At 45.4% G+C, this 27,106-nt stretch overlaps 1 protein-coding gene across 1 annotated transcript; it reads left to right on the forward strand.

The window, feature by feature from the left end:
- Nucleotides 1-8,401: 8,401 nt before the first annotated feature.
- Nucleotides 8,402-26,795, forward strand: MYL3 (myosin light chain 3). The gene is made up of 6 exons (XM_064703758.1): nucleotides 8,402-8,527; nucleotides 16,580-16,607; nucleotides 22,865-23,014; nucleotides 24,796-24,969; nucleotides 26,510-26,587; nucleotides 26,767-26,795. Exons 1-6 carry the CDS (start codon nucleotides 8,402-8,404, stop codon nucleotides 26,793-26,795), a joined length of 585 nt encoding a protein of 194 aa, XP_064559828.1.
- The last annotated feature ends 311 nt before the right edge of the window (nucleotides 26,796-27,106 follow it).

The following is a 27,106-nucleotide window of genomic DNA, read 5'->3' on the forward strand; positions in this document are numbered from 1 at the left end:
TCCCCATCGTTTGAAAATTTCTTTCAAATTTATTTGTATTTAGGCTTTATTTTGTATTTAGGCTTTATTTTGATGCTTTATTCCTTTTCTTCCCCATCGTTTGAAAATTTCTTTCAAATTTATTTGTATTTAGGCTTTATTTTGATGCTTTATTCCTTTTCTTCCCCACCGTTTGAAAATTTCTTTCAAATTTATTTGTATTTAGGCTTTATTTTGTATTTAGGCTTTATTTTGGTGCTTTATTCCTTTTCTTCCCCATCGTTTGAAAATTCCTTTCAAATTTATTTGTATTTAGGTTTTATTTTGTATTTAGCTTTATTTTGATGCTTTATTCCTTTTCTTCCCCATCGTTTGAAAATTTCTTTCAATTTATTTGTATTTAGGCTTTATTTTGTATTGAGGCTTTATTTTGGTGCTTTATTCCTTTCTTCCCCATCGTTTGAAAATTTCTTTCAAATTTATTTGTATTTAGGCTTTATTTTGATGCTTTATTCCTTTTCTTCCCCATCGTTTGAAAATTTCTTTCAAATTTATTTGTATTTAGGCTTTATTTTGTATTTAGTCTTTATTTTGGTGCTTTATTTCTTTTCTTTCCCCAAAATTTGAAAATTTTTTTTCAAATTTATTTGTATTTAGGCTTTATTTTGTATTTAGGCTTTATTTTGATGCTTTATTCTTTTCTTCCCCATCGTTTGAAAATTTCTTTCAAATTTATTTGTATTTAGGCTTTATTTTGTATTTAGGCTTTATTTGGTGCTTTATTCCTTTTCTTCCCATCGTTTTGAAAATTTCTTTCAAATTTATTTGTATTTAGGCTTTATTTTGTATTTAGGCTTTATTTTTGGTGCTTTATTCCTTTTCTTCCCCATCGTTTGAAAATTTCTTTCAAATTTATTGTATTTAGGCTTTATTTTGTATTTAGGCTTTATTTTGGTGCTTTATTCCTTTTCTTCCCCATCGTTTGAAAATTCCTTTCAAATTTATTTGTATTTAGGCTTTATTTTGTATTTAGGCTTTATTTTGGTGCTTTATTCCTTTTCTTCCCCATCGTTTGAAAATTTCTTTCAAATTTATTTGTATTTAGGCTTTATTTTGTATTTAGGCTTTATTTTGGTGCTTTATTCCTTTTCTTCCCCATAGTTTGAAAATTTTTTTTCAAATTTATTTGTATTTAGGCTTTATTTTGTATTTAGGCTTTATTTTGGTGCTTTATTCCTTTTCTTCCCCAAAATTTGAAAATTTCTTTCCCCCCCCCATGTCTAACTGTGATAAAAGCTGGAATTGCGGTTCCTGCTGCAGCCTCAAGGGAATCCCGGGATTCAAATCCCAACAAAAACTGATGGCAAGGCGCAAATTCCTTGGATCACACTGTGAAGGGATATCCATGTTTATGGATACAGCTGGAGTCTTAAATATCTCAGAGAAAAAACAGGAGGAGGACCAGGATAATTTTCCAAAAGGAAAAAAATTCTGAAATTAACAGAATTATACTATCATGAAGTCTGCAGAAATAATTGTTAATGAATCCTTTTAATTGTTTAATTATGTTTAATTAATCCTTTTAATTGTTTAATTATGTTTAATTTTATGTTTTATGTAAGAATATCAGAATATCCTTTGCACATCTGTGAACATCAAAAGTTCTCGTTTCCTGACATTTATGGAAGCCACTTCTGCTTGGACTGGAAAATTCTGGATTAAAATCCCAGTAAATCCTTGGGATTTGATTCTGTTTCCTCCTGTGTGTTCCTCCTCAAAACCCAGGGTAAATCCAGGATTTTTGGGAGTTCATTGGTGAACGGCCAAAATCCATGAGCAGATCAGTGGATTTTTCAGGAAATAGCCAGAGGGCATTTCTGGGATTATGAATTATATATTAGAATTATATATTATGAATTATATATATGAATTATATATTTAATTATATTATGAATATATATTTAATTAAAATAATTAATCCTTTTTTTTCCTTTCCCAAAACCCCTGAAGGATCCTGCTGATTTTTTTTTTTTTCCAGGATTTTGGAATTTTTTTTTTACCGGCTTTGCAGCAATGGAATGCCAAATCCCAGATCCCTTCTTCTCCTTGTCCCATGGTGCCTCCACATCCAAGGAATCCATCAGAAACTCATTTTCCATGAAATCCCACACGGCTTTGTGAGGAAGAGCAAATTTTTCCTTGGATTTCGCTGCTTGGTATCTTTAACATTCCATTTTCTATGGAAAAAATACTTTTGATTCTAATTTTTGATCCTTCTTTTCTTGTCCCAGGGAGGAGCCAACATGTGTTGTCCTGATCCCAGAAGTCGGGAAGGAATGGATGGATCCTGCTCCATATCCACAGCTGGGATAAATCAGCGTTTTCCCCTTGAAGTTTTGGAAGTGATTTAGAGCAGCTGAAGAGCTGGGCCAAAAGTGGGAGTCGGATTTTTTTTTGGGGAACTGAAATTCCTGTAGGAAATAGAGATAACACCCCATGGAATTTGGGAAATTCCCAAATTTTTCCATTTTTCCCTCTATTTCTGTGCCCCCCCCAGCAGCTTCTCAGCAGGAAAATCCCTCTCATGGTCCCACCTCATCCATTTTTCCATGTGGATCCAACATTTTCCCATCTCCCTTCCCTTCCTGCTTTATCCACTCTGGTGTTGACGGAAAAACTGGGAAGATCTGGCAAAAAATTGGGAACCAAAATGAGATTTTTCTCTAAATTCCCCATCTGGTTTTCAGGTTTTTTTATTTTATTTAATAGTTTTCCTTTTATTTTTAAACTGCTTTGTATTTTTCTTCCATAATGATCTTGGAAATGCCAGAGCCTTTTTGGAAAGCTTGGAATTTCTGTTTTTAACTGGGTTCGCCAAAGGGTGAGGAGCAGATGTGGTTTGGAGCTGGTTTTTCCTCATCCAACATCTGTCAGGAACATCTGGGCCTGAGAAGCCCCCAAAAAAATCCTCATTTTTGGGTCGCAAATCATCTAAAAATGCTTTTTTTATGCTCTTGGGGGAAGGCCTCAAGCTGTGACCATCTCCCAGTTCCAAGGGCAGAATTCCTTAGTGGGAAAAGTTGCACAACAATTTTTGGTTGGAATTGGGAACATCTTTGACGTGTCAAGATCTCGTTTAAAGGCGTCTGGAGACCTTCCAGGGATGTTCTGGAAGTGAGAATTGGAGTTTAAAATCCCAAATTGATTCGATTTTTATTTGGAACAGAAATCCCAAAACGTTCCAGAGGGGGGATAAATCAAACATCTGGAAACGGACGCATTTTTTTTTTTTTTTCCCCCAAATAATTGAATTTTAATCGCCCACAACGATATTCCATGGGAATTGGTCACTTCTCCCAGGTTTTTGTTTTTCCTCGGAAAAAGGGGATTCGCATTCCCTTTCCACTCTCCTTTACCTGAGGGGGAATGGGGCAAAATGCAGGAAAAAGAGGGAAATTGGGAAAAAATCTCCTCCAGGTCCCTTTTCCATGAAATGTGCCTCCCGATATTTTGAGGTCCTTTCCATCCTGATTCCAGCAGACATTCCAGCATTCCATTCCATGGGACAGCCAGAATTATCAAGGATCATGAGGCACCGTGGCAGCATTCCCAAATTTCAGCCATCCAGATTTTGGCTGGAATGTTTTGTTTTCGCCTCAATCCCAATTTTTTTTTGGTCCTTAAATCCAGTTGGTTTTGGGTTTTGTGGGAAATGTCTTGCTGAGTCCTGGAGAAATTTACTCTGCCCTGAGAATCCAGGGAATTTTAGACAATTCCCAGTTATTCCAGCTTCTCCTATGGAATAACGGCTCAGAAAAGTTGAGGAGGAATCTCCACCCTCTGCCCCAAATCCATTTGTAGGAAAAGGGATTTTGGGGCAAGTTTGGGGTTTTTTGGGAGCTGCTGGGATTCCAGTGGTCTTCCTGGAAGAGATGGATGAAGGATTTAGGAAAAGATTTGGCTGTTGGCAGAAAGATTTGCAGGGCATTGAAATATTTTGAATCCATGGGATTTGTCCAAGCAGAGGTTTGGTGCCTGCAGGGATTAAAATTCTATCAGGATCTTCCCTGATTTGGGTGGATTTTGGATATTTAAATAAAGAGGAACTTAGGAAATCTTGGAATTCTGGAATGGTTTGGCTTGGAAAGGACCATCAGAAAATCCTCTTCCAATCCATGGGCTCCAATATTGGTTTAACTTGGCTTTGGACATTCCCAGGGATCCAGGGGCAGCCACAGCTGCTCTGGGAATTCCATCCCAGGCAGGAATTCCCAATTCCCAATCTCCCACCCATCCCTGAAATGAAATGCCAGGGGCTATTCATAATATAATAATCCATAATTATTCATAATATATTCATATATATAATTCATAATATATAATTCATAATATATAATTCATAATATATAATTCATAATATATAATTCATAATCCCAGAAATGCCCTCTGGCTGTTTCCTGAAAAATCCACCTGTTCTGCTCATGGATTTTGGCCGTCCACAGATCCTCACCAATGAACTCCCCAAAAAAATCCCTGGATTTACCCTGGGTTTGGAGGAGGAACACACAGGAGGAAACTGAATCAAATCCCAAAGGATTTAACTGGGATTTTAATCCAGAATTTTCCAGTCCAAGCAGAAGTGGCTTCCCGTAAATTGTCAGGAAACGAGAACTTTTTGATGTTCACAGACGTGCAAAGGATCATTCCTGAATATTCTTTACCATAAATACATAAAAACATTCTGGAGAAAATCTTGGATAATCCAGAATTTTGCCTGAAAATCCAACTGGGTGTGATTTCCAGCCGTTTTTCCTGACCACCTTTCCTGTCATTTAATTTTAGCGGGGAAAAAGCTGAGGAGAAAAAAAAAAAAAATCCCAAAAAATCAGCCGACTTCCCAAATGTGGCTGATTTGTGGGATTTGGGAGAGAAGGCAAATCCATCCTTCCCGTTTTTTCTGGGCTCTTCTTATCCCTGGATCTGTGCTGATCCCAGAAATGTGGATTGAGGGATTTATTGTGAACATGGTGAAATAAATCTTTGGGATTTCTTGGGATCTGTGAAAGCTCCCCCAATTCTCCAGCCACGACTCCTTCCAATGCAGGAATTAAAGAGGGAAAAACTTTTCCAGGATATGAAAACAGGAATAATTCCTGTTATTTTTGTTATTTTTCCCAGTTCCTGGGAGTTTTCCAGGCCAGGCTGGAATACCCTGGTCTAATGGAAGGTGTCCATTACATAAATGGGATAAATGGGATAAATGGAATAAATGGGATAAATGGAATAAATGGGATAAATGGAATAAATGGTATAAATGATTTTCCAAGTCCGTCCAACCCAAACCATTCCATGGATTCAGTGATCCCATGGTTCTGTTTCTTCTCAGGGATATTTCCAGCGTGCAGAGTTTGCAGGGATCCATTCTGATCCCAGAAACCTTCCTGTCCTAATTCCTGTTGAGACAGAAAATGGGAAAATTGGGAAAGAGAAACCTGCGGGAAAACTTTTCCAATGGGGCTTTGCCATCTGAAGGAAATCTGGGAAGAGGGGAAATCCAGGAAAAGCAGAGGGAAGGGGTTTGGATTGTGGATCTCCAGGATGACACCAAAATGAGCTCCAGGAGATTTATGATTTTATGATATTTATTGGAATTCCAGCCTGGATCCCCTCACAAGTTCACTGTGGTTTGGTGAGTGGCTGCTTTGTTCCAGGTTTTTTTGGGAAAATACAAATAATCCAAGGAATGTGCAAGTGCCCCCGTGTCAAAGGTTCCTCCTGGGAAAGAAAAATGCCCTGAAAATGGAAAACATCCCGGAAAAATGACATAAATCTGGGAATTATTCCCTGCATTTTGCTTTGAGGGGAAGCGTTATCCAACCCGAGTGAAGGAAAGCTCCAAATGGGCGCTCTTATCTCAGTCCTTGGGACAGGAATTTGGCACTCGAGTCCCAAAAAAGGCCTGGAAAATCCAGGATGAGGAGGCAATTCCAGCACTGCCCCTTTCCCCGTGGAGGGAGGGAGAAAGCAGGAGAGGAAAATCCAGCAAAATCAAAGAAGGAAGGACAGAGGGAAAGAAGCAAAGGAAAAGAAAGGAAGAAGGGGGAGGTGGAATGAAGATGGAGAAAAATCTGGGGTGCAGAGCGTGTGGCTGAACGTTCGAATGCTCCCGGGGTGCATTTTCCTCAAAGCCATCCTGGTTTTTGGGCCCCTTTCCCGGGAGAAGGGCAGCGTGTGATCCGAGACGGGAATTCTCCCGGTGCCAGCTGACGGATGCTTCAGCTTCCCCAAAGCCCCATCCTCGGCTCTAAATATAAACCCGGGCTTATCTTTGCCTGACAAAGGCCAGGGGGGCCATCCAGCCTGGAAAAGCGAGCTGGGAATGTCACTCAGGAGCTGGGAATGTCACCTGGGAGCTGGGAATGTCACTCAGGAGCTGGGAATGTCACTCAGGAGCTGGGAATGTCACTCGGGAGCTGGGAATGTCACTCAGGATCTGGGAATGTCACTTGGGAGCTGGGAATGTCACTCGAGAGCTGGGAATGTCACCCAGGAGCTGAGAATGTCACCCAGGAGCTGGGAATGTCACTTGGGAGCTGGGAATGTCACCCAGGAGCTGGGAATGTCACTCAGGAGCTCGGAATGTCACCTAGGAGCTGGGAATGTCACCTGGGAGCTGGGAATGTCACTCGGGATCTGGGAATGTCACCTGGGATCTGGGAATGTCACTCAGGAGCTGGGAATGTCACTCGGGAGCTGGGAATGTCACTCGGGATCTGGGAATGTCACCTGGGATCTGGGAATGTCACCCGGGAGCTGGGAATGTCACTCAGGATCTGGGAATGTCACCCAGGAGCTGGGAATGTCACTCAGGATCTGGGAATGTCACCCAGGAGCTGGGAATGTCACTCGGGAGCTGGGAATGTCACTCAGGAGCTGGGAATGTCACTCGGGATCTGGGAATGTCACCCAGGAGCTGGGAATGTCACTCAGGAGCTGGGAATGTCACTTGGGAGCTGGGAATGTCACTCAGGAGCTGGGAATGTCACTCGGGATCTGGGAATGTCACTCGGGAGCTGGGAATGTCACCCAGGAGCTGGGAATATCATTCGGGAGCTGGGAATGTCACTCGGGAGCTGGGAATGTCACCTGGGATCTGGGAATGTCACTCAGGAGCTGGGAATGTCACTCGGGATCTGGGAATGTCACTCGGGATCTGGGAATGTCACTCAGGAGCTGGGAATGTCACTCAGGAGCTGGGAATGTCACCCAGGAGCTGGGAATGTCACTCGGGAGCTGGGAATGTCACTCGGGAGCTGGGAATGTCACTCGGGAGCTGGGAATGTCACTCGGGAGCTGGGAATGTCACTCGGGAGCTGGGAATGTCACTTGGGAGCTGGGAATGTCATTCGGGAGCTGGGAATGTCACTCAGGATCTGGGAATGTCACTTGGGAGCTGGGAATGTCACTCGGGAGCTGGGAATGTCACTTGGGAGCTGGGAATGTCACTCAGGAGCTGGGAATGTCACTCAGGAGCTGGGAATGTCACCCAGGAGCTGGGAATGTCACTCGGGAGCTGGGAATGTCACTCGGGAGCTGGGAATGTCACCCAGGAGCTGGGAATGTCACTCGGGAGCTGGGAATATCACTCGGGACCTGGGAATGTCACTCGGGAGCTGGGAATGTCACCCAGGAGCTGGGAATGTCACCCAGGAGCTGGGAATGTCACTCAGGAGCTGGGAATGTCACTTGGGATCTGGGAATGTCACTCAGGAGCTCGGAATGTCACCTAGGAGCTGGGAATGTCACTTGGGAGCTGGGAATGTCACTCGGGATCTGGGAATGTCACTCAGGAGCTGGGAATGTCACTCGGGAGCTGGGAATGTCACTCAGGAGCTGGGAATGTCACTCGGGATCTGGGAATGTCACCCGGGAGCTGGGAATGTCACCCAGGAGCTGGGAATGTCACTCAGGAGCTGGGAATGTCACTCGGGAGCTGGGAATGTCACTCGGGAGCTGGGAATGTCACTCGGGAGCTGGGAATGTCACTCGGGATGGACCTGGCAAGGACCAAACCCATCGGAGCACCTGGATCGTGATCCTCCCCCTTGTCCCTGCCCTGCAAAAATGTTTGAGCCGGCGCCAGGCTCGGCCTAAACCCCCCCAAAATCTCTTTTTCCATGGAAGTGTTAATTGGGAACAATGCCGGATCCAAGGGCAGGGTCCAAAATAGCCGGGGCCAGTCTTGTCCTTTTATAGCCGTGGCCCCATTGTGAGCAGTGGCATGTGACGGCTCTGGGAGGGACAATGGGGCACTTCCAGAGGGGATAAAGACCCACTCCAGCCCTCCAGCCGGGGCTTTTCCTGCAGCAGCTCCTCTTTCCTGCCTTTCCCACCCTGCCCAGCTCTCCTTCCCACAGCAGCCATGGCTCCCAAGAAGCCCGAGCCTAAGAAGGCGCCCGAGCCTAAGAAGGAGGAGCCCAAACCAGCGCCCAAACCGGCGGAACCAGAGCCCAAAAAAGAAGTGGAGTTTAACCCAGCTTCGGTCAAAGTAGGTGGATGGATGCTGTGGTGGTGCTGGAGATGGTGGAGGAGTTGGATACGGGGAGTTGGAATCCTCAAAAATTAGCTGGGATTTGGGTTTGTGCCAAAACGTGAATGTCCCGTGAGGGATAAACTCTGCAAGGCACAGGAGGAATTCTTGGTGGGGCTTTGTCCTTTGGGGGAAAGGATTGTCCTTTGGGGAAAAGGATTGTCCTTTGGGAATTGTCCTTTGGGGAAAAGGATTGTCCTTTGGGGAAAATGATTCTCCTTTGGGAATTGTCCTTTGGGGTAAAGGATTGTCCTTTGGGAAAGGGAATTGTCCTTTGGGAATTGTCCTTTGGGGAAAAGGATTGTCCTTTGGGAATTGTCCTTTGGGGGAAAGGATTGTCCTTTGGGAATTGTCCTTTGGGAATTGTCCTTTGGGAGAAAGGATTGTCCTTTGGGGAAAAGGATTCTCCTTTGGGAATTATCCTTTAGGGAAAAGGATTGTCCTTTGGGAAAAGGCATTGCCTTTGGAAATTGTCCTTTGGGGGAAAGGATTCTTCTTTGGGAATTGTCCTTTGGGAGAAAGGATTGTCCTTTTTGGGAAAGGATTATCCTTTGGGAATTATCCTTTGGGAATTGTCCTTTGGGAGAAAGGATTGTCCTTTGGGAATTGTCCTTTAGGGAAAAGGATTGTCCTTTGGGGAAAAGGATTGTCCTTTGGGAATTGTCCTTTGGGAATTGTCCTTCGGGGAAAAGGATTGTCTTTTGGGGGAAAGGATTGTCCTTTGGGGAAAATGATTCTCCTTTGGGGAAAAGGATTCTCCTTTGGGAATTGTCCTTTGGGGGAAAGGATTGTCCTTTGGGAATTGTCCTTTAGGGAAAAGGATTGTCCTTTGGGAATTGTCCTTTGGGAGAAAGGATTGTCCTTTGGGGGAAAGGATTGTCCTTTGGGAATTGTCCTTTAGGGAAAAGGATTGTCCTTTGGGAAAGGGAATTGTCCTTTGGGAATTGTCCTTTGGGGAAAAGGATTGTCCTTTGGGAATTGTCCTTTGGGGAAAAGGATTGTCCTTTGGGGAAAAGGATTGTCCTTTGGGAATTATCCTTTAGGGAAAAGGATTGTCCTTTGGGAATTGTCCTTTGGGAATTGTCCTTTGGGGAAAATTATTGTCCTTTGGGAATTGTCTTTTGGAGAAAAGGAATGTCCTTTGGGAATTGTCCTTTGAGAGAGGGCATTGCCTTTGGAAAAAGAAGAGGAGCTTTGTGGGATCTCTTTTGTAGCAGGAATTTGGAGCAGACAATCACAGAATCAGGGAATCCCAAAATTCTGGAATGGTTTGGATTAGGACAGACCTTCAATCCCATCCCATTCCATGAGCCTCCCACTGCCCCAGGCTGCTCCAGCCTGGCCTTGGGCACTTCCAGGGATCCAGGGCAGCCACAGCTGCTCTGGGAATTCCATCCCAGCCAGGAATTCCCAATTCCCAATCTCCCACCCATCCCTGCCCTCTGGCACTGGGAGCCATTCCCTGTGTCCTGTCCCTCCATCCCTGTCCCCAGTCCCTCTCCAGCTCTCCTGGAGCCCCTCCAGGCCCTGCCAGGGGCTCTGAGCTCTCCCTGGAGCTTCTCCTCTCCAGGGGAACATTCCCAACTGATAAATATCCCTGGATCCTTAAAAAACAGTTTCCCCTCAGGAAAACATGGGAATTTTGAGAGAAAGGGAATAAGTTATGTTGTCTCCTCATTGATTAAATCCTTCTCCTCTCCCACGTGGCACCAAGTCCCACAGCTCAGGATTTGGGACAAATCCCGGAAGGGAATTTTCCAGCCTTGAATCCCAAATTCCCTGTAAATCTTTATATATTGGTTAAAAAAAAAAAAGCAATGATTTGTAACATATCAAGAAATCGAGTCCCAAGGAATTCAGTTTTGGGGAACTTTTGAAGGGAATAACTCCAGAACAATTCCATGACCTTGGGAAGGAGGTTTGTGATGGCATCCAGCTCTCTCCAACAGCTCCGTGCTCAGCATTCCAGAGCTGGAACGGGACAGGGACGAAGGGAATTGTTTCCCTTGGAGGCACAGGGAGCTCCAGCCAGGACTTTGTGGGAATATCCACTGGAATTCTGTGGGGTCAAGGGCAGCAGGGATGAGTTGTCGTTAAAAAAACCCCGAACCCAAATTAGCATCACTCATAAAATCTTTATTTTTTAATCAAAACAATTCCACACTCCACATATTTATTATTTTTATCTTGGAAAAAAATTAATTCTTGCATTTTTAAAAATTACTCTGTGCAGCTGTTTGGGAAAATTCTTATTTTTCCCAGAAATGTTTATTTTTCCATTTGGCACAATTTGGAATCTTGAAGGTTACATTTATGATAAATATTATATAAATTATAAAGTTCTTATCCCACTTTGAAGGCGCTAAAAGTTTGTATGGAATTCCCAAATAATAAACAAATCCCAATCCCTGCAGGGAATATCCCATTCCCAAATATTGGATCAAGAAAATTGGGAAATACAGAGTTGGAGTCTGGGGCATTTTTTTCCAAACTTATAGAAAGGGAAGGGGACATTTCCTAGAGAAATTTTCCCGGGAATTCTTTAATTTAATTTAAATTTATTTTATTTAAATTTATTTTTATTTAAATTTAATTTTATCAGGAATGCCTTTGTCTGTTTGTGCAAATTCTGCTCCATAAATCCATCTCTGCTGGCGCCCAGAATCCCTTCCCAATGTTTGGAAAAATGCTTTTATGAGGGTTGGAATTCTCCAAATATCCCAATTTCTGCACTGCAGGGTGAAATCCATCTTCGCTTTAACAAACCGTGGATAAAAAAAAAGTAGGGAAAAACAACCTAGTATCCAAAAAAATGTTCAAAATTAATCCTTTTATGGGAATGTCTCAAATGATTTCTATTTATTCCCAGATTTTATTGGTTGTGTTTGGAATTTTAAATTTAACTATTTTTTAATACTACTACTACTTTTTTACTAAAAAGTCTCAAAATCAAAATATTCCTGTGGTAGGGAAAGGTGCTCCTTGTTGGAATTTTCTCACCTCTCCCAGTCCTGATAATGATCCCAGGATCTTATTTGGCACCTGGAATTATATCAGATTTTCCCCATTTTTTTCCTCTCACCTTTGGATTCTCCTGGTCTGTTTTTGTGTGTGTTGGGATACAGTTCCAGAGGCCTAAATGTGGGATCCATCCCTTACCTAAAGCCATTATCCCAAATTTTTGGAGTTTCTCCCACGCACATTCCCATTGGATTTACCCAACGCTCCGAGATTTTCAACATTCCAAAGATTTCCCAAATTTCCAAGAGTGGCTGCAATTGGATGTTTTCTGCAACTCATCCAAAAATTTTGGGGATTTATTCTCCATAAGAGTTGGGCTCATTCCTTGGAAAATATTTTTTTGAGGAAGTGTTTTTCCTAGGATGATCCCGTACTTTTTATTTTGAGGCATAAATTGTAAGATAATTGTAGCAATTGAGGAATAATTGTAATCTGAAAAAGTTTGGTAGCACAAAAATTTTTATTTCCATACATTTAATTCATTCCCACCTGGAAGCTTTTCAATAGGGAGGTGCATTTTCCCAGGATAATATTTTGCTTCCATGAAAAATAATCTGAAAAATGGGATGAATTTATGATTTTTAAGGGCACAGAAAAGAGCTTTAACCATGGGAAAATGGATCATTTGGTTTAAATCCTCAATAATGAACAGGGAGAAAATCTCTGGAAGTTCATCCCTTGGGATGGGGCCAAATTCCTAAATCTGGGTGGGCTGAGTCACCCTTGGGAGACGCTGAGCTGGGATAAAGGGAGATGAGAGGGGAATTTGGGAATTTGGGCGCCGGGATAAAGGAGATGAGGGGGGAATTTGGGCGCTGGGATAAAGGGAGATGAGGAGGAATTTGGGAATTTGGGCCCGGGATAAAGGGAGATGAGGGGGAATTTGGGAATTTGGGCGCTGGGATAAAGGGAGATAGGGAGGAATTTGGGAATTTGGGCATGGGATAAATGGAAGATAAGGGGGAATTTGGGAATTTGGGCGCCGGGATAAAGGGAGATGAGAGGGGATTGGGAATTTGGGCGCCAGGATAAAGGGAGATGAGGGGGGAATTTGGGAATTTGGGCACCGGGATAAAGGGAGATGAGGGGGGAATTTGGGAATTTGGGCGCCGGGATAAAGGGAGATGAGGGGGAATTTGGGAATTTGGGCGCGGGATAAAGGGAGATGAGAGGGGAATTTGGGAATTTGGGCGCCGGGATAAAGGGAGATGAGGGGGAATTTGGGAATTTGGGTGCTGGGATAAAGGGAGATGAGAGGTGAATTTGGGAACTTGGGCGCCGGGATAAAGGGAGATGAGGGGGGAATTTGGGAATTTGGGCACTGGGATAAAGGGAGATGAGGGGGAATTTGGGAATTTGGGCACCGGGATAAAGGGAGATAAGGGGGGAATTTGGGAATTTAGGTGCTGGGATAAAGGGAGATGAGGGGGAATTTGGGAATTTGGGCGCCGGGATAAATGGAGATGAGGGGGGAATTTGGGAATTTGGGCGCTGGGATAAAGGGAGATGAGGGGGAATTTGGGAATTTGGGCGCCGGGAAAAAGGGAGATGAGGGGGAATTTGGGCCTGGGATAAAGGGAGATGAGGGGGAATTTGGGAATTTGGGCGCGGGATAAAGGAGATGAGGGGGGAATTTGGGCGCGGGATAAAGGGAGATGAGGGGAATTTGGGAATTTGGGCGCGGGATAAAGGGAGATGAGGGGGAATTTGGGAATTTGGGTGCTGGGATAAAGGGAGATGAGGGGGGAATTTGGGAATTTGGGCGCTGGGATAAAGGGAGATAAGGGGGAATTTGGGAATTTGGGCACCGGGATAAAGGGAGATGAGAGGGGAATTTGGGAATTTGGGCGCGGGATAAAGGGAGATGAGAGGGGAATTTGGGAATTTGGGCACTGGGATAAAGGGAGATGAGAGGGGAATTTGGGAATTTGGGGCCGGATAAAGGGAGATGAGGGGGGAATTTGGGAATTTGGGCGCCGGGATAAAGGGAGATGAGGGGGAATTTGGGAATTTGGGTGCTGGGATAAAGGGAGATAGAGGGGAATTTGGGAATTTGGGCGCGGGATAAAGGGAGATGAGAGGGGAATTTGGGAATTTGAGCGACCGGGATAAAGGGAGATGAGAGGGGAATTTGGGAATTGGGCGCCGGGATAAAGGGAGATAGAGGGAATTGGGAATTTGGGCGCCGGGATAAAGGGAGATGAGGGGGGAATTTGGGAATTTGGGCGCCGGGATAAAGGGAGATGAGGGGAATTTGGGAATTTGGGCACCGGCATTTCAGTGGCTAAAGTTGGATGAGGTGACGTTGCTCCAGGTCTGGTGACCGGGATCAAAATCCAGTGGAGACAGCTGGGAAACGTGAGGACCTGGAAGGGACACGGTTTTCCATAGAGAGTTTTCCACATTTTCCATGTTTTCCTGGGAAAAAAAAGCAGCCAGGAATTATTTTTGTGGGGCGCTGAGATCTCAAGGCTATATGGAATTTTTTGTCCCTGCTGGGATACTGGAATGGAAAAATTTCCTTCATTTTTTCTGCATGGAAAGATGGAAAAGCATCCATGGTGGGAGCAGCCGGGGAAAACAGGGATGGTGCAGCAGCAGGAATGGGGAATCCTGCTGGATTTGCCTGCTCAGCTCCAGAGCTTGGAGCATTCCATGGGCAGAAGGGCTGGGAAAAGGGAAGCTTCTCTTGGGATGAACGGGTTGGTTTTGGGAGGGATATCGAATGTTCAATTTAATCCCATCCCAGGGATGGGATAATTCCAACTGCCAGGAAATCTCTCCATCCTTGGGCACTTCCAGCTCCTTAAAAATCCAGCTCCAGGAGCTGGATCTCTTCAAAATGTCCCTGGAATGGTCCTGAAGATAAACAGGAATGAGCTGCCCAAAAGGCGCTGGGAAAACGGGATAACAGGATAACGGGATAATGGAATATCAGGATAAAGTGGGGACAGGAGGGCTCTGCTTTTGTTTCCCAACTCTGGCGGAGCAGCATTCCCAAAATAATCCCTCTCTAACCCAGTCCTGCTTCCAAGGGGGCAAAAACTCTGGGAAAATGATAAAATCCCAGAATTTTGGGTTGGAAGGGACCTTAGGGATCATCCCAACCACCCCATTCCATGGCAGGGACACCTCCCACTGTCCCAGGGTGATCCAAGCCTGGCCTTGGACATTTCCATGGATCCAGGGGCAGCCACAGCTCTCTGGGAATTCCATTCCACTCCCTCCCCACCCTCCCAGCCGGGAATTCCTTCCCAATATCCCATCCATTCCTGCCCTCTGGAATTTTAAGAGCAAACAGAAAAAAAAAAGGAACAAATTTGTGGGGATTTTAGGCAGCAGCAACCTCTGCATGACCTTGACAGAGATCCTGCCTCCTATTCCTATTCCTGAAGTATTTTGCTTTGGAATTCAAGCTGGAATTAAGGGTTGATTTCTGGTTTTACTTCCCTTTCCTTTCTGAGGGCTGGAGCTGTTGGAGGCCGGATCAATGTTTGTCCCAGGGCGCTGGAGGAGTTTTTATATCCATCATAATTACTGTGGAAAGTGATGGGATGATGGGAATGTTGTGCGTTAATAGGATTAAAAAGGTTTTAGTGGAAGAAAAAGCCCCGCATGATGGCGAAATCCAAATGTAACCTCAACCCCCAGGATCCTGATCCTGATGGTTTTCCTGGCCTCTTTCCAGCTCCTGCATTTCTGGCTCCTGAAGCAGAGTCCCAAGGGAACAGTAAAAAAAAACCCCAAAACAACAACAAAAACAACAAAAAAACCGAACAAACAACTTTAACAAAACCCCACCAAAAACCCCAAGAACCCCCAAAACTCCAACTAAATAAATAAATAAATTTAAAAAAAACCCTAAAATCCAACCTCCTCTTCCTCCCAAACTCTCCCTGCCGTGGCCGAGTGCAAACCCTGCTGCTCATCCCCGGATTCCCCGGTGTCCTATGAAAAACCAGGAATGTTGTTTCACTCCTGGAAGGGCTCCATTGTCCAAATGCTTCCTCCCCCAGCTCAGCCCCTCACCGCTGGGTGACAACAGATTTATTCACAGGACTGATGTCAGGCTTATTGGGATTGATAAAAATTCCAGGAGATTGGAAGCTGTGAGTGACGTCAGCAGGGCCGAGGGTGGAGTTGATCCCTCCTGGAGCCTCCAGGACAAAGCCAGGGAAAGAATCCAGAGGATTCTTTCTGGAGATGAGGAAAGCTGGTGGAAAAGTTTGGATTCGGAGGTTTGATATCCTCATGGAATCCCTAATGTTGTCTATACATCAGGGCAGGAGAAAAATGGGAATTTCTCTGTCTCCCACATGGATTTGGACCAAACCTCAGCACTGGGAGCCCTAGGGAGAGAGAGGCCTGGGTGGAAATGTCCTGGCTTTAAACGACAAAATTTTTTGCCTTTTAAAATTGCATTTATAGAGGAATTCACGTGTTTTTTCCTAAAAACGCTCCATTCCCTGGGAAAAAAAATACCAAGGAAAACTCAGCTCTGAAGAAGAAGATCCCTTTTGCTGGGATATTTCCCACAAAAAAAAAAATTCCCAAGGGAAACCATCCTGATGTCCTTCCAAGGAAAAAGGGGAATGAGTTCTGGACCCATTTAGGGTAGAAAAATCCTCAAAAATTGTCAGATCCAGCAATTAACCCAGCACTGCCAAGGCCATCGTTGTCCCCAAGTGCCACATCCACGTGGATCTTAAATCCCTGCAGGAATGGGGCCTCCAGCTCCGCCATGGGCGCTGTGCCAGGCCTGCACAGCCTTTTCTGGAAGATTCTATCCCAATATCCAACCCCAACCTCTCCTGTGACCAAATGTCCAAGGCCAGGCTGGGCAGGGCTTGGAGCAACCTGGGGGGAATGGGAGGTGAATCCTCCCAAACCTTCGGGATCATAAAACTGGGACTGAACCAATTTCTTCTTATCTGAGCCATTCTCCCCCTTCTTATCAGCTTTCTTATCTTGTTTTTTTGTCTCATCCAGGTGGAATTCAGCCCTGACCAGATCGAAGGTGAGGAAGATTTTTTCTCTTCTGTGCTCAGTAAATCCATCCCTGGGAAAAGTGCTGGGATGAGCAGGGCTGGGATGTTGGAAGAGCTTTGGGAAGGCTGAGCTTTAATTCCTGGCTTTTATTCCTCTCCTCAAAATCCTTCCCTCCAAAAGAAAAGCATGGAATTCACGTCCCATTTCCAGGAGTTACACCCCCAAAAAAGCCCAAATACAGGTTTTTCTTGAGGAAAAAACCCACCAGTATCAATATTTTCAAAGCAAAACCCTCAACTCTGCTTCAGATAATTTTTTCCTGCCTTCCATCAGAGCTTAATGTGTTCCAGCTCTCCCGAATCCAGCAAATAACACCGGGCATGGAATTTCTTTATCCTTTCAAAGCCAAACATCAGCATCAGTTTCCAAACCCTTTGTCCCGGCTCAAGAAAATGATCCCAAACCCTCCTGCCTGAAATCCTGGGAATGTTGGCGCTGCAGCTGTTCCCTTTCTCCTCAAAAACTGGGTTTTATGGGATAACCGATGGATGGAATCAAACATCTGGCAGGATTTGCCTTTGGTCTTTAAACCCTCAGGAAATCCCCTAAAAAAAATGGGATCAGGGAAGGGGTTAATTAGAGCAGGGGAAAAAAAAATCAATCGGAGAGATGTTTAATTATCACCTCCCTTTGTCATTCCCTGCTGGCCCAGGAGGATCCAGGGGGCTCAGGAAGATTGGATGTTTCCCAGTTTGTCAGATGTTCCCAAAGCTGACAAATTCCTTTGGAATTCCCAAATTCCATCCTCTGGGTTGGTCTATCACCATCGATTGGGGTTCTGGCAGCTGATTCCAAATGGGGGTGGTGGAGGAGAAACAGAAGCTGCAGCACCTTTTAAAACTCCCCAAATTCTTTCTTTTTGCTAAGGAAAAGGTTGTGTGGAGCAAAGGATGCCCTGAAAGGATTCAGGGGTGGTTTGGTCCCCAAAATGCGGCTCCAGGAGAAGAATTGATGGTCTGGGGTGAAGCTTTGGGGAACACTCCCATTTTTGGGGTGTCCCGCTCCTCACTCACGAGTGAAACCCATCCCTGCTTTGAATTCTGGGTTTGGGCCTCTTCAGCTCCCAGAATTGCCGGAAAAGGGGAAAAAAGGAGCTGTTCCAGATGGGCAGAGAGGCAGGAATTGGGAATCTGAAAATATCCAGAGGGTTCCTGGCCAGAGGGAGGGCAAAGGACACCGAGGTGGTTTTGGTGCATGGATGGGAATTTCGTGGAGTCAGCAAATGCAAATGAAAAGATTAAAACAGTAGGAAAAAAAACCCACAACAACCAAAAAACCAAATCAAAGCCTTGGAAATCTGAGCTGTCAGGAATTTTGCTGGGTTGGGAATCTTCAGGAGACGGTCCCAGGGAGCTGGAGAGTGGTGGTGGATGAGGAGCTGAGGGAACTGGGAATATTCCCAATTTTTCCTCACCCGTCTTGTTGTGAGACCCCCGGGAAAGGAGCTGGGAAGGGGTCTCTGCCCCCATTCCTCTGTCAGCAAGAGCCCAGGAAAATCCACGATTGCCCTCTGCTGGAATGAGGGGCTGGAAAGGGATCGGGGACAGGAGGGAAAATCAGCAGAGAGGGGCAGGGAGAGGAGGAAAGGGAGGAAAGCGGAAAGGGGAAAACAAGGGAATGTTGATTAGTGCCAAATGAGAAGGTTCAGTGTTGTTTGGAAGTGTTGGATGAAGAAGGAAATGAGGAAATTTGGAGCGGAATGATTAAAATGGAAAAGCAGGGAGAAAGGAGGAGAGGAAAATCCAGCAAAAGTCAAAGGAGGAAGGACAGAGGGAAAGGAAGGAAGGAAAGGGGTGGAAAGGAAAGGGAAAGGAAAGGAGGGAAAGGAAAGAGGGAAGGAAAGGAAAGGAAAGGACAAGGAAAGGAAAGGAAAGGAGGAGGAGGAAAGGAAAGGAAAGGAAAGAAAGGGGAAAGGAAAGGAAAGGAAAGAAAGGAAGGAAAGGAAAGGAAAGAAAAGGAAAGGAAAGGAAAGGAAAGGAAAGGAAAGGAAGGAAAGGAAAGGAAAGGAAGAAAGGAAAGGGGGAAAAGGAAAGGAACGGGGGGAAAGGAAAGGAAAGGAAAGGAAAGGAAGGAAAGGAAAGGAAAGGAAAGGAAAGGAAGGAAAGGAAAGGAAAGGAAGGAAAGGAAAGGGGGAAAGGAAAGGAAAGGAAAGGAAAGGGGGAAAGGAAGGAAGGGAAAGGAAAGGGACGGAAGGAAAGGAAAGGGAAAGGAAAGAAAGGAAAGGTGGAAAAAAAGGAGGAAGGGGGAGGAAAAGGGGCAAGGGGGGGGGGAAAAGGGGAAGGGGGAAAAACGGGGGGGAAGGGAAAAAAAAAAAAGGAAAAAAGGGAAAGGGGGGAAAAGGGGAAAAGGAAAAAGGAAAAGGAAAAGGGGAAAAGGAAAGGAAAGGGGGAAAGGGGGATAGGAAAGGGGAGGGGGAAAAAGGGGGAAGGAAATAAGGAAGGGAAAAAGGGGAAAAGAGGAAAAGGGAAAGGGGAAGGAGGGGAAAAAAGGGCGGGAAGGAGAGGAAAGGAAGGAAAAGGGAAAAAGGGAAAAGGAAAGGAAAAAGGAAAAAAGGAAAGGAAAGGAAGGAAAGGAAAGGAAAGGAAAGGAAAGGAAAGGAAAGGAAAGGAAACGGAAAGGAAAGGAAAGGAAAGGAAAGGGAAAGGAAAGGAAAGGAAAAGGGAAAGGAAAGGAAAAGGGAAAGGAAAGGGAAAGGAAAGGGAAAGGGAAAGGAAAGGGAAAGGAAAGGGAAAGGAAAGGGAAAGGGAAAGGGAAAGGGAAAGGGAAAGGGAAAAGGAAAGGGAAAAGGGAAAAGGAAAAGGAAAAGGGAAAGGGAAAGGAAAAGGAAAAGGAAAAGGAAAAGGAAAAGGAAAAGGAAAAGGAAGGAAAAGGAAAAGGAAAAGGAAAAAAAGGAAAAGGAAAAGGAAAAGGAAAAGGAAAAGGAAAAGGAAAAGGAAAAGGAAAAGGGGGAGACGGAATAAAGAGAAGGAATTGGGGAAGATGGAGAAAATCTGGGGTGCAGAGTGTGTGGCTGAATGGTTGAACGAATCAGGATTTAGGGAAAAGAGGATAAATTCCCAGAGTTTGGAAACGTGGGACAGAAATAAAGGTGGAAACGCAACAGCAGCACAAGGGCCAGATCCAGGGATTTAAAGCCAAAGGGATTTTTGGGATCAGTTGTGGATGGTGCAGTGGGAAGTCAAGGATAACGGTGAAGTTAAAGGATTAGGGATAAAATTAAAGGATAAAGGATGAAGTTAAAGAATAAAATAAAAGGATAAAGGATGAAGTTAAAGGATAAAGGATAAAGGATAAAGGATAAAGGATAAGGATAAAGGATAAAGGATAAAGGATAAAGGATAAAATAAAGGATAAAGGATGAAGTTAAAGAATAAATAAAAGGATAAAGGATGAAGTTAAAGGATAAAGGATAAGGATAAAATTAAAGGATAAAGGATAAAGGATAAAATAAAAGGATAAAGGATGAAGTTAAAGGATAAAGGATGAAGGATAAAATAAAGGATAAAGGATAAAATAAAAGGATAAAGGATGAAGTTAAAGAATAAAATAAAAGGATAAAGGATGAAGTTAAAGGATAAAGGATAAAGGATAAAATAAAAGGATAAAGGATGAAGTTAAAGGATAAAGGATGAAGTTAAAGGATAACAGTAAAGGATAAATAAAAAAGGATAAAGGATGAAGTTAAAGGATAAAGGATGAAGATAAACGATAAAGGATAAAGGATAAAATAAAAGGATAAAGGATGAAGTTAAAGGATAAAGGATGAAGTTAAAGGATAAAGGATGAAGTTAAAGGATAACAGTAAAGGATAACAGGCTGTTGCTGCTGCTCCCTGGGATCCTCCCCTGACCCTGCAATTCCAGCAGGGAAAGGAGAGCCGGAGGAACCGGAGAGTCTGGGGAAGTGTCTGCTGAATCCTGCATGAGAATCATGGAATCATTCCATTTGGGAAAGACCCTTAAAACAATTGATCCCAACCTTTACCCCAACACTGCCAGTGCCCTCAAGCACCACATCCACACGAAATCAGTGGTGGGACCGAGAACTTTTCCCATGGGAATGCTCTTGCCAAGATCCTGCTCCTCCCAGTCATGAGGGATTCCATTTAGGGAGATGGGAAACCTCTGAACCTCTCTGGAGATCTGGCCTGTTCCCGGTTCCTGAGGGAACAGCAAACCCTGTTCCCTGTGCTCAGCCCTGGAGGCACCTCTGGGTGCTGTGTCCAGCTCTGGATCCTCCTCAGCACAGCAGGGACAGGAGCTCCTGGAGCTGAGCAAGGGCCTGGAGCAGCTCTGTGCCCAGGAAAGGCTGAGGGAGCTGGGGCTGCTCAGCCTGGAGAGGAGCCACAGTGAGAGGGGCCTCAGTGATGGGTGTCCCTGGCTGTCCCTGTGTGTCCCTGGCTGTCCCTGGGTGTCCCTGGGTGTCCCTGTCTGTCCCTGGCTGTCCCTGGGTGTCCCTGTCTGTCCCTGTTCTATCCTTGGGTGTCCCTGGGTGTTCACTGAGTGTCCCTGTCTGTCCCTGTGTATCTCTGGGTGTCCCTGGGTGTCTCAGGTGTCCCTGTGTGTCCCAGTCTGTCCCTGTGTATGCTTGTCTGTCCCTGTGTGTCCCTGTCTGTCCCTGGCTGTCCCTGTCTGTCCCTGTGTGTCCCTGTGTGTCCCTGTGTGTCCCTGTCTGTCCTGGTGTCCCTGGCTGTCCTGGGTGTCTCAGGTGTCCTCAGTGTCCCTGTCTGTCCCTGTGTGTCCCTGTCTGTCCCTGTCTGTCCCTGTGTGTCCCTGTGTGTCCCTGTGTGTCCCTGCCTGTCCCTGTGTGTCCCTGTGTGTCCCTGTCTGTCCCTGTGTGTCCCTGGCTGTCCCTGTGTGTCCCTGTGTGTCCCTGTCTGTCCCTGGCTGTCCCTGTGTGTCCCTGTCTGTCCCTGGCTGTCCCTGTCTGTCCCTGTCTGTCCCTGTCTGTCCCTGGGTGTCCCTGTGTGTCCCTGAGTGTCCCTGTGTGTCCCTGTGTGTCCCTGTCTGTCCCTGTGTGTCCCTGTGTGTCCCTGGCTGTCCCTGTGTGTCCCTGTCTGTCCCTGGGTGTCCCTGTGTGTCCCTGTCTGTCCCTGGCTGTCCCTGGCTGTCCCTGTGTGTCCCTGTGTGTCCCTGTCTGTCCCTGTGTGTCCCTGTCTGTCCCTGTGTGTCCCTGTGTGTCCCTGTGTGTCCCTGGCTGTCCCTGTCTGTCCCTGTCTGTCCCTGTCTGTCCCTGTCTGTCCCTGGCTGTCCCTGGGTGTCCCTGTCTGTCCCTGTGTGTCCCTGTCTGTCCCTGTGTGTCCCTGTGTGTCCCTGGCTGTCCCTGGGTGTCCTGGGTGTCCCTGTGTGTCCCTGTGTGTCCCTGTCTGTCCCTGTCTGTCCCTGGCTGTCCCTTGGTGTCCCTGGGTGCAGGGAGGGTCACAGCAGGGCCAGGCTGTGCTCCAGGCCCCCAGCTGTGGCACCAGAGCCACGGGCAGGGACCGATCCCAGGAATTCTCCCGGCACAGGAGGCAGAACTCCTGCCCTGGGCAGTGCCCAGCCCTGAGCAGAGCCCAGAGAGGGGTTGGAGTCTCCTCCCGGGGACATTCCAGATTGACCTGGGCACAATCCTGAGCCCTGTGCTCCGGGATGGCCCTGCTGGAGCACGGAGGAGCCACCAACTCTCCCACTCTGGTCCCTTCCAACCCAGCCCATCCTGGGATTCTGGGATAAGGTTTTCCACACACCTTCACCCTCCCCCACCAACACACAGCGTGTAGGGTGACAACCGCAGTGTTTTTCCTGTCACAGCTCATTCCCAGCTCCTAGAGGTGCTCCTGGAGCTCCAGGCACTGGGCCAGCGCTCTCCAAGTATCCAACGTTTAATCCAAAATCCGCTTCTCCCATCCCCAGAGCTGCTGTTGGTTCCTGGGCCTTCCTGAGCGCTCCTGAGCAGCTGGAACGCTCCCAAGGCAATGATTTCTCCTGTTTTCCACACTTTCTGATGGTAACAGACACGGAAATACCACGGGAGAAGCATTTGACCTCCCCGATTCCATCCCGCGGTGGAACCGGAAAACGCGGGGAAGGAGGAACACAAACATCGGAGATAACAAAGCTCATCCAAATTTTTCCCAAACCACAAAATGAAACAGCCAGGCAGTTAGCGAGGGAAAGGTTTCTATTGAGTTTATCTTTTATCCAAGGTAGCACAGAATGAATTTCTCCTGACATTTTTCCCTTCCAGAATTTAAGGAAGCGTTTTCCCTTTTCGACCGGACCCCCAAGTCGGAGATGAAAATCACCTACGCCCAATGTGGAGACGTCCTGAGGGCTTTGGGGCAGAACCCGACCCAGGCTGAGGTCATGAAGTTGCTTGGCAGACCCAAACCTGAAGGTTGGTGGCCTCCTCCGTTTGTTTTCCCAGAATTTTTCCTGGAGAAAGTGAGGTCTCCATTTTCTAAGTAAGAAGTAACTCAGGATACGGAGCAGCCTCTGAAATTGCCAGCAGAAAGGGAAGAAAAATTGGTCTGGAAGTCAAGATAATTGTCCCAAATTGAGGGGAATTAATTAATTTAACAGCCCTGGGCATCAGGGTGTTTCAAAATGACAAATTTTTTGCCTTTTAAAATTGCATTTATGGAGGAATTCACGTGGTTTTCCTAAAAACACTGATTATTTCCAACACATCCAGAGAAACAAAGGGATAACCTGGATGTAAGGACATGGATTGTTCCACAAAAGATGGGTGGGAAGGCCTGTAATGACTGCAGTGATATCCTTCTGTATTCCATATTTCCATGTTCTTCTCTCCCTTTTATCCAATGTTTATCCCCACATTTCTGTGCTCATGCTGGATATTCCATTGTTATTCCCAACTCTCCCAGAATCCCCCAAAACTTCCATTTCCAGGCTCTTTTTTTCCTTTTATCTGACATTTATCACCACAGATCTTCCACCCATGGTTATTCCCAACTCTCCCAGAATCCCCCAAAACTTCCATTTCCAGGCTCTTTTTTTCCTTTTATCCAACATTTATCACCACAGTTCTGCCCTCACAGTGGAAATCCCATGATTAATTCCCAGCTCTCCCAGAATCCAACAAACCTTCCATTTCCACACTCTTCTCTCCTTTTATCCAACATTTATCACCACGGACCTTCCCTTCCATGGTGGGTATCCCATCGTTATTCCCAACTTGCCCAGAATCCCCCAAAACTTCCATTTTCAGGTTTTTTCCTCCTTTTATCCAACATTTATCACCACAGTTCTGCCCTCACAGTGGATATCCCATGGTTAATTCCCAACTCTCCCAGAATCCCCCCAAGCTTCCATTTCCACACTCTTTTCTCCTTTTATCCAACATTTTTCACCACAGATCTTCCACCCATGGTGAGTATCCCATTGTTATTCCCAGAATCCCCCAAAACTTCCATTTCCAGGCTCTTTTCTCCCTTTATCCAACATTTATCACCACAGTTCTGCCCTCACTGTGGATATCCTGTAGTTAATGCCCAACTCTCCCCCAAAACTTCCATTTCCGGGTTCTTTTCTCCTTTTATCCAAAATTTATCACCACAGATCTTCCCTCCCCACGGAGGGTATCCCATCATTATTCCCAGAATCCCCCAAAACTTCCATTTCCAGGTTTTTTTCTCCTTTTATCCAACATTTATCACCACAGTTCTGCCCTCACAGTGGAAATCCCATGGTTAATTCCCAGCTCTCCCAGAATCCCCCCAAGCTTCCATTTCCAGGTTCTTCTCTCCTTTTATCCAAAATTTATCACCACAGATCTTCCCTCCCCACGGAGGGTATCCCATCTTTATTCCCAGAATCCCCCCAAGCTTCCATTTCCAGGTTCTTTTCTCCTTTTTTCCAAATTTATCACTGCAGATCTTCCACCCTGTGGTGGGTATCCCATCATTATTCCCAGAATCCCCCCAAACTTCCATTTCCGGGTTCTTTTCTCCTTTTTTCCAAAATTTATCTCTGCAGATCTTCCACCCTGTGGTGGGTATCCCATCATTATTCCCAGAATCCCCCCAAGCTTCCATTTCCAGGTTCTTTTCTCCTTTTTTCCAAATTTATCGCTGCAGATCTTCCACCCTGTGGTGGGTATCCCATCATTATTCCCAGAATCCCCCCAAACCCTCCGTTTCCCCTGGGTTTTTCCAGAGATGAATTCCAAGATGATCGACTTCGAGACCTTCCTGCCCATGCTCCAGCACATTGCCAAGACCAAGGACACGGGAACCTACGAGGATTTCGTGGAAGGGCTCCGGGTGTTCGACAAGGAAGGCAACGGGACGGTCATGGGAGCCGAGCTCCGCCACGTCCTGGCCACGCTGGGTGAGGAAAACCTGCCCTGGGCGGGAATTTCCATCCCTCCTTTTCTCCCTCCCTCTTTTCCCTTCATGTTTTAGTTCTCCTATAAAATATCTTGTTCCCATCACCATAAAATGATCCCAGAATTTCCAACCCCAACGATTCCCTTGGTTTGTCCCCATTTTTCTGTGTTTCCAAGAGGAGTTTCCATCCCTTCCTTCTCCTCTCCCTCCTTCCTGTTGTGTTGGATTTCTCCAATAATTATTTAATTTCCATAAATCATCCCAGAATTTCCAACCCCAACGATTCCCTTGGTTTGTCCCCATTTTTCTGCACTTCCAAGAGGAGTTTCCATCCCTTCCTTCTCCTCTCCTCTCCCTCCTTCCTGTTGTGTTGGATTTCTCCAATAAAATTTCCATAAATGATCCCAGAATTTCCAATCCCAATCATTCCCTTGGTTTGTCCCCATTTTTCTGTGTTTCCAAGAGGTGTTTCCATCCCTTCCTTCTCCTCTCCTCTCCCTCCTTCCTGTTGTGTTGGATTTCTCCAATAATTATTTAATTTCCATAAATCATCCCAACATTGCCAATCCCAACGATTCCCTTGGTTTGTCCCCATTTTTCTGTGTTTCCAAGAGGAGTTTCCATCCCTTCCTTCTCCTCTCCTCTCCCTCCTTCCTGTTGTGTTGGATTTCTCCAATAAATATTAAATTTCCATAAATCATCCCAGAATTTCCAATCCCAACGATTCCCTTGGTTTGTCCCCATTTTTCTGTGTTTCCATCCCTTCCTTCTCCTCTCCCTCCCTCCTTCCTGTTGTGTTGGATTTCTCCAATAAATATTAAATTTCCATAAATGATCCCAGAATTTCCAACCCCAGCTATTCCTTGGTTTGTCCCCATTTTTCTGTGTTTCCAAGAGGAGTTTCCATCCCTTCCTTCTCCTCTCCTCTCCCTCCTTCCTGTTGTGTTGGATTTCTCCAATAATTATTTAATTTCCATAAATCATCCCAGAATTTCCAACCCCAACGATTCCCTTGGTTTGTCTCTGTTCTTCTTCACCAAAATGAAGATTTACAAACCAATAGGCACCAAATATTTAAATAATAAAATTAGATTTAATTAAATCCATCACTGATCCATACCAATAATCCCAAACTTGACCTTGGAGTCTTCCAGAATCTCAAACTCAGCGGGAAACTGAGTTTTCACTTTTTTCATCAGGACTTGGTTAAAACTGACCCAAACCTTCAATATTCGGCACTTAGATCAAATTATTCTTAGGAAAATGAGTTGTGCCCATAATATCCTGCGAATTTCCATATTTTCCCTGTCTTTCTGGATTTGGGATCAAATTTATTCTCAAATTTGGACCTAGATTTGAGTCAAGCTTGGAATTTGGATCAAGTCTGCAATTCCAAAATGAGCTTATCCCATGGTCAGCACCCCAAATTCCTGCCAGGAGAAACGTCCCCCTCTTCTCTCTCACTCCCATTTGTGTTCCTCAGGAGCTTCCTAAATTCCTAAATCAGGGATTTTGATCCGGGGATTTTGTTTTCCGTGCAGGGGAGAGGCTGACTGAGGAGGAAGTGGATAAATTGATGGCTGGGCAGGAAGATGCCAACGGCTGCATCAACTACGAAGGTGGGTGGGACCCCTGAAACCCTTCCTAAAATATTCCCAAGAAAGTTCAAATCCATGGGAAAATCTGGGGCGAAATTTCCAAATTTTTAGACAATTCTGGCTCCGTAACTTTTCTGATAAACCCCACCTATGAAAGGTTAATTATGTTTCCCGTAGGATAACTGATCCTTTTTTCCCAGCTTTTGTGAAACACATCATGGCTAACTGAGCCCAGGTGAGTCTCCTCTGCCCTTCTCCTGGATTTCCAAGTCCTCGTTCCTTTAGGATTGACTGGAAACTTCCAAGAAAAAAAATATTTTTGCACGTGCATTTACAAATCCCTGCTCCCAAATTCCTAAAAACACAAGGAAACAGAATTGAGCTGACAAGAGAGGGGGAAAAAATAAAAGTAAAATAGATAAGAAGGAATGAGGAATGTTCTCAGCCCTGGCAGTATAATTAGTGGTTTTCCATAAATCTTGCTCCCACCATCTCCTGACAACGGATTGGGTTTCCAGGAAAAGCTTTGTCCGACACATC

This window comes from Zonotrichia leucophrys, chromosome 2 (genome assembly GCF_028769735.1).
Source record: "Zonotrichia leucophrys gambelii isolate GWCS_2022_RI chromosome 2, RI_Zleu_2.0, whole genome shotgun sequence".
In the NCBI taxonomy this organism is placed as follows: Eukaryota; Metazoa; Chordata; class Aves; order Passeriformes; family Passerellidae; genus Zonotrichia; species Zonotrichia leucophrys.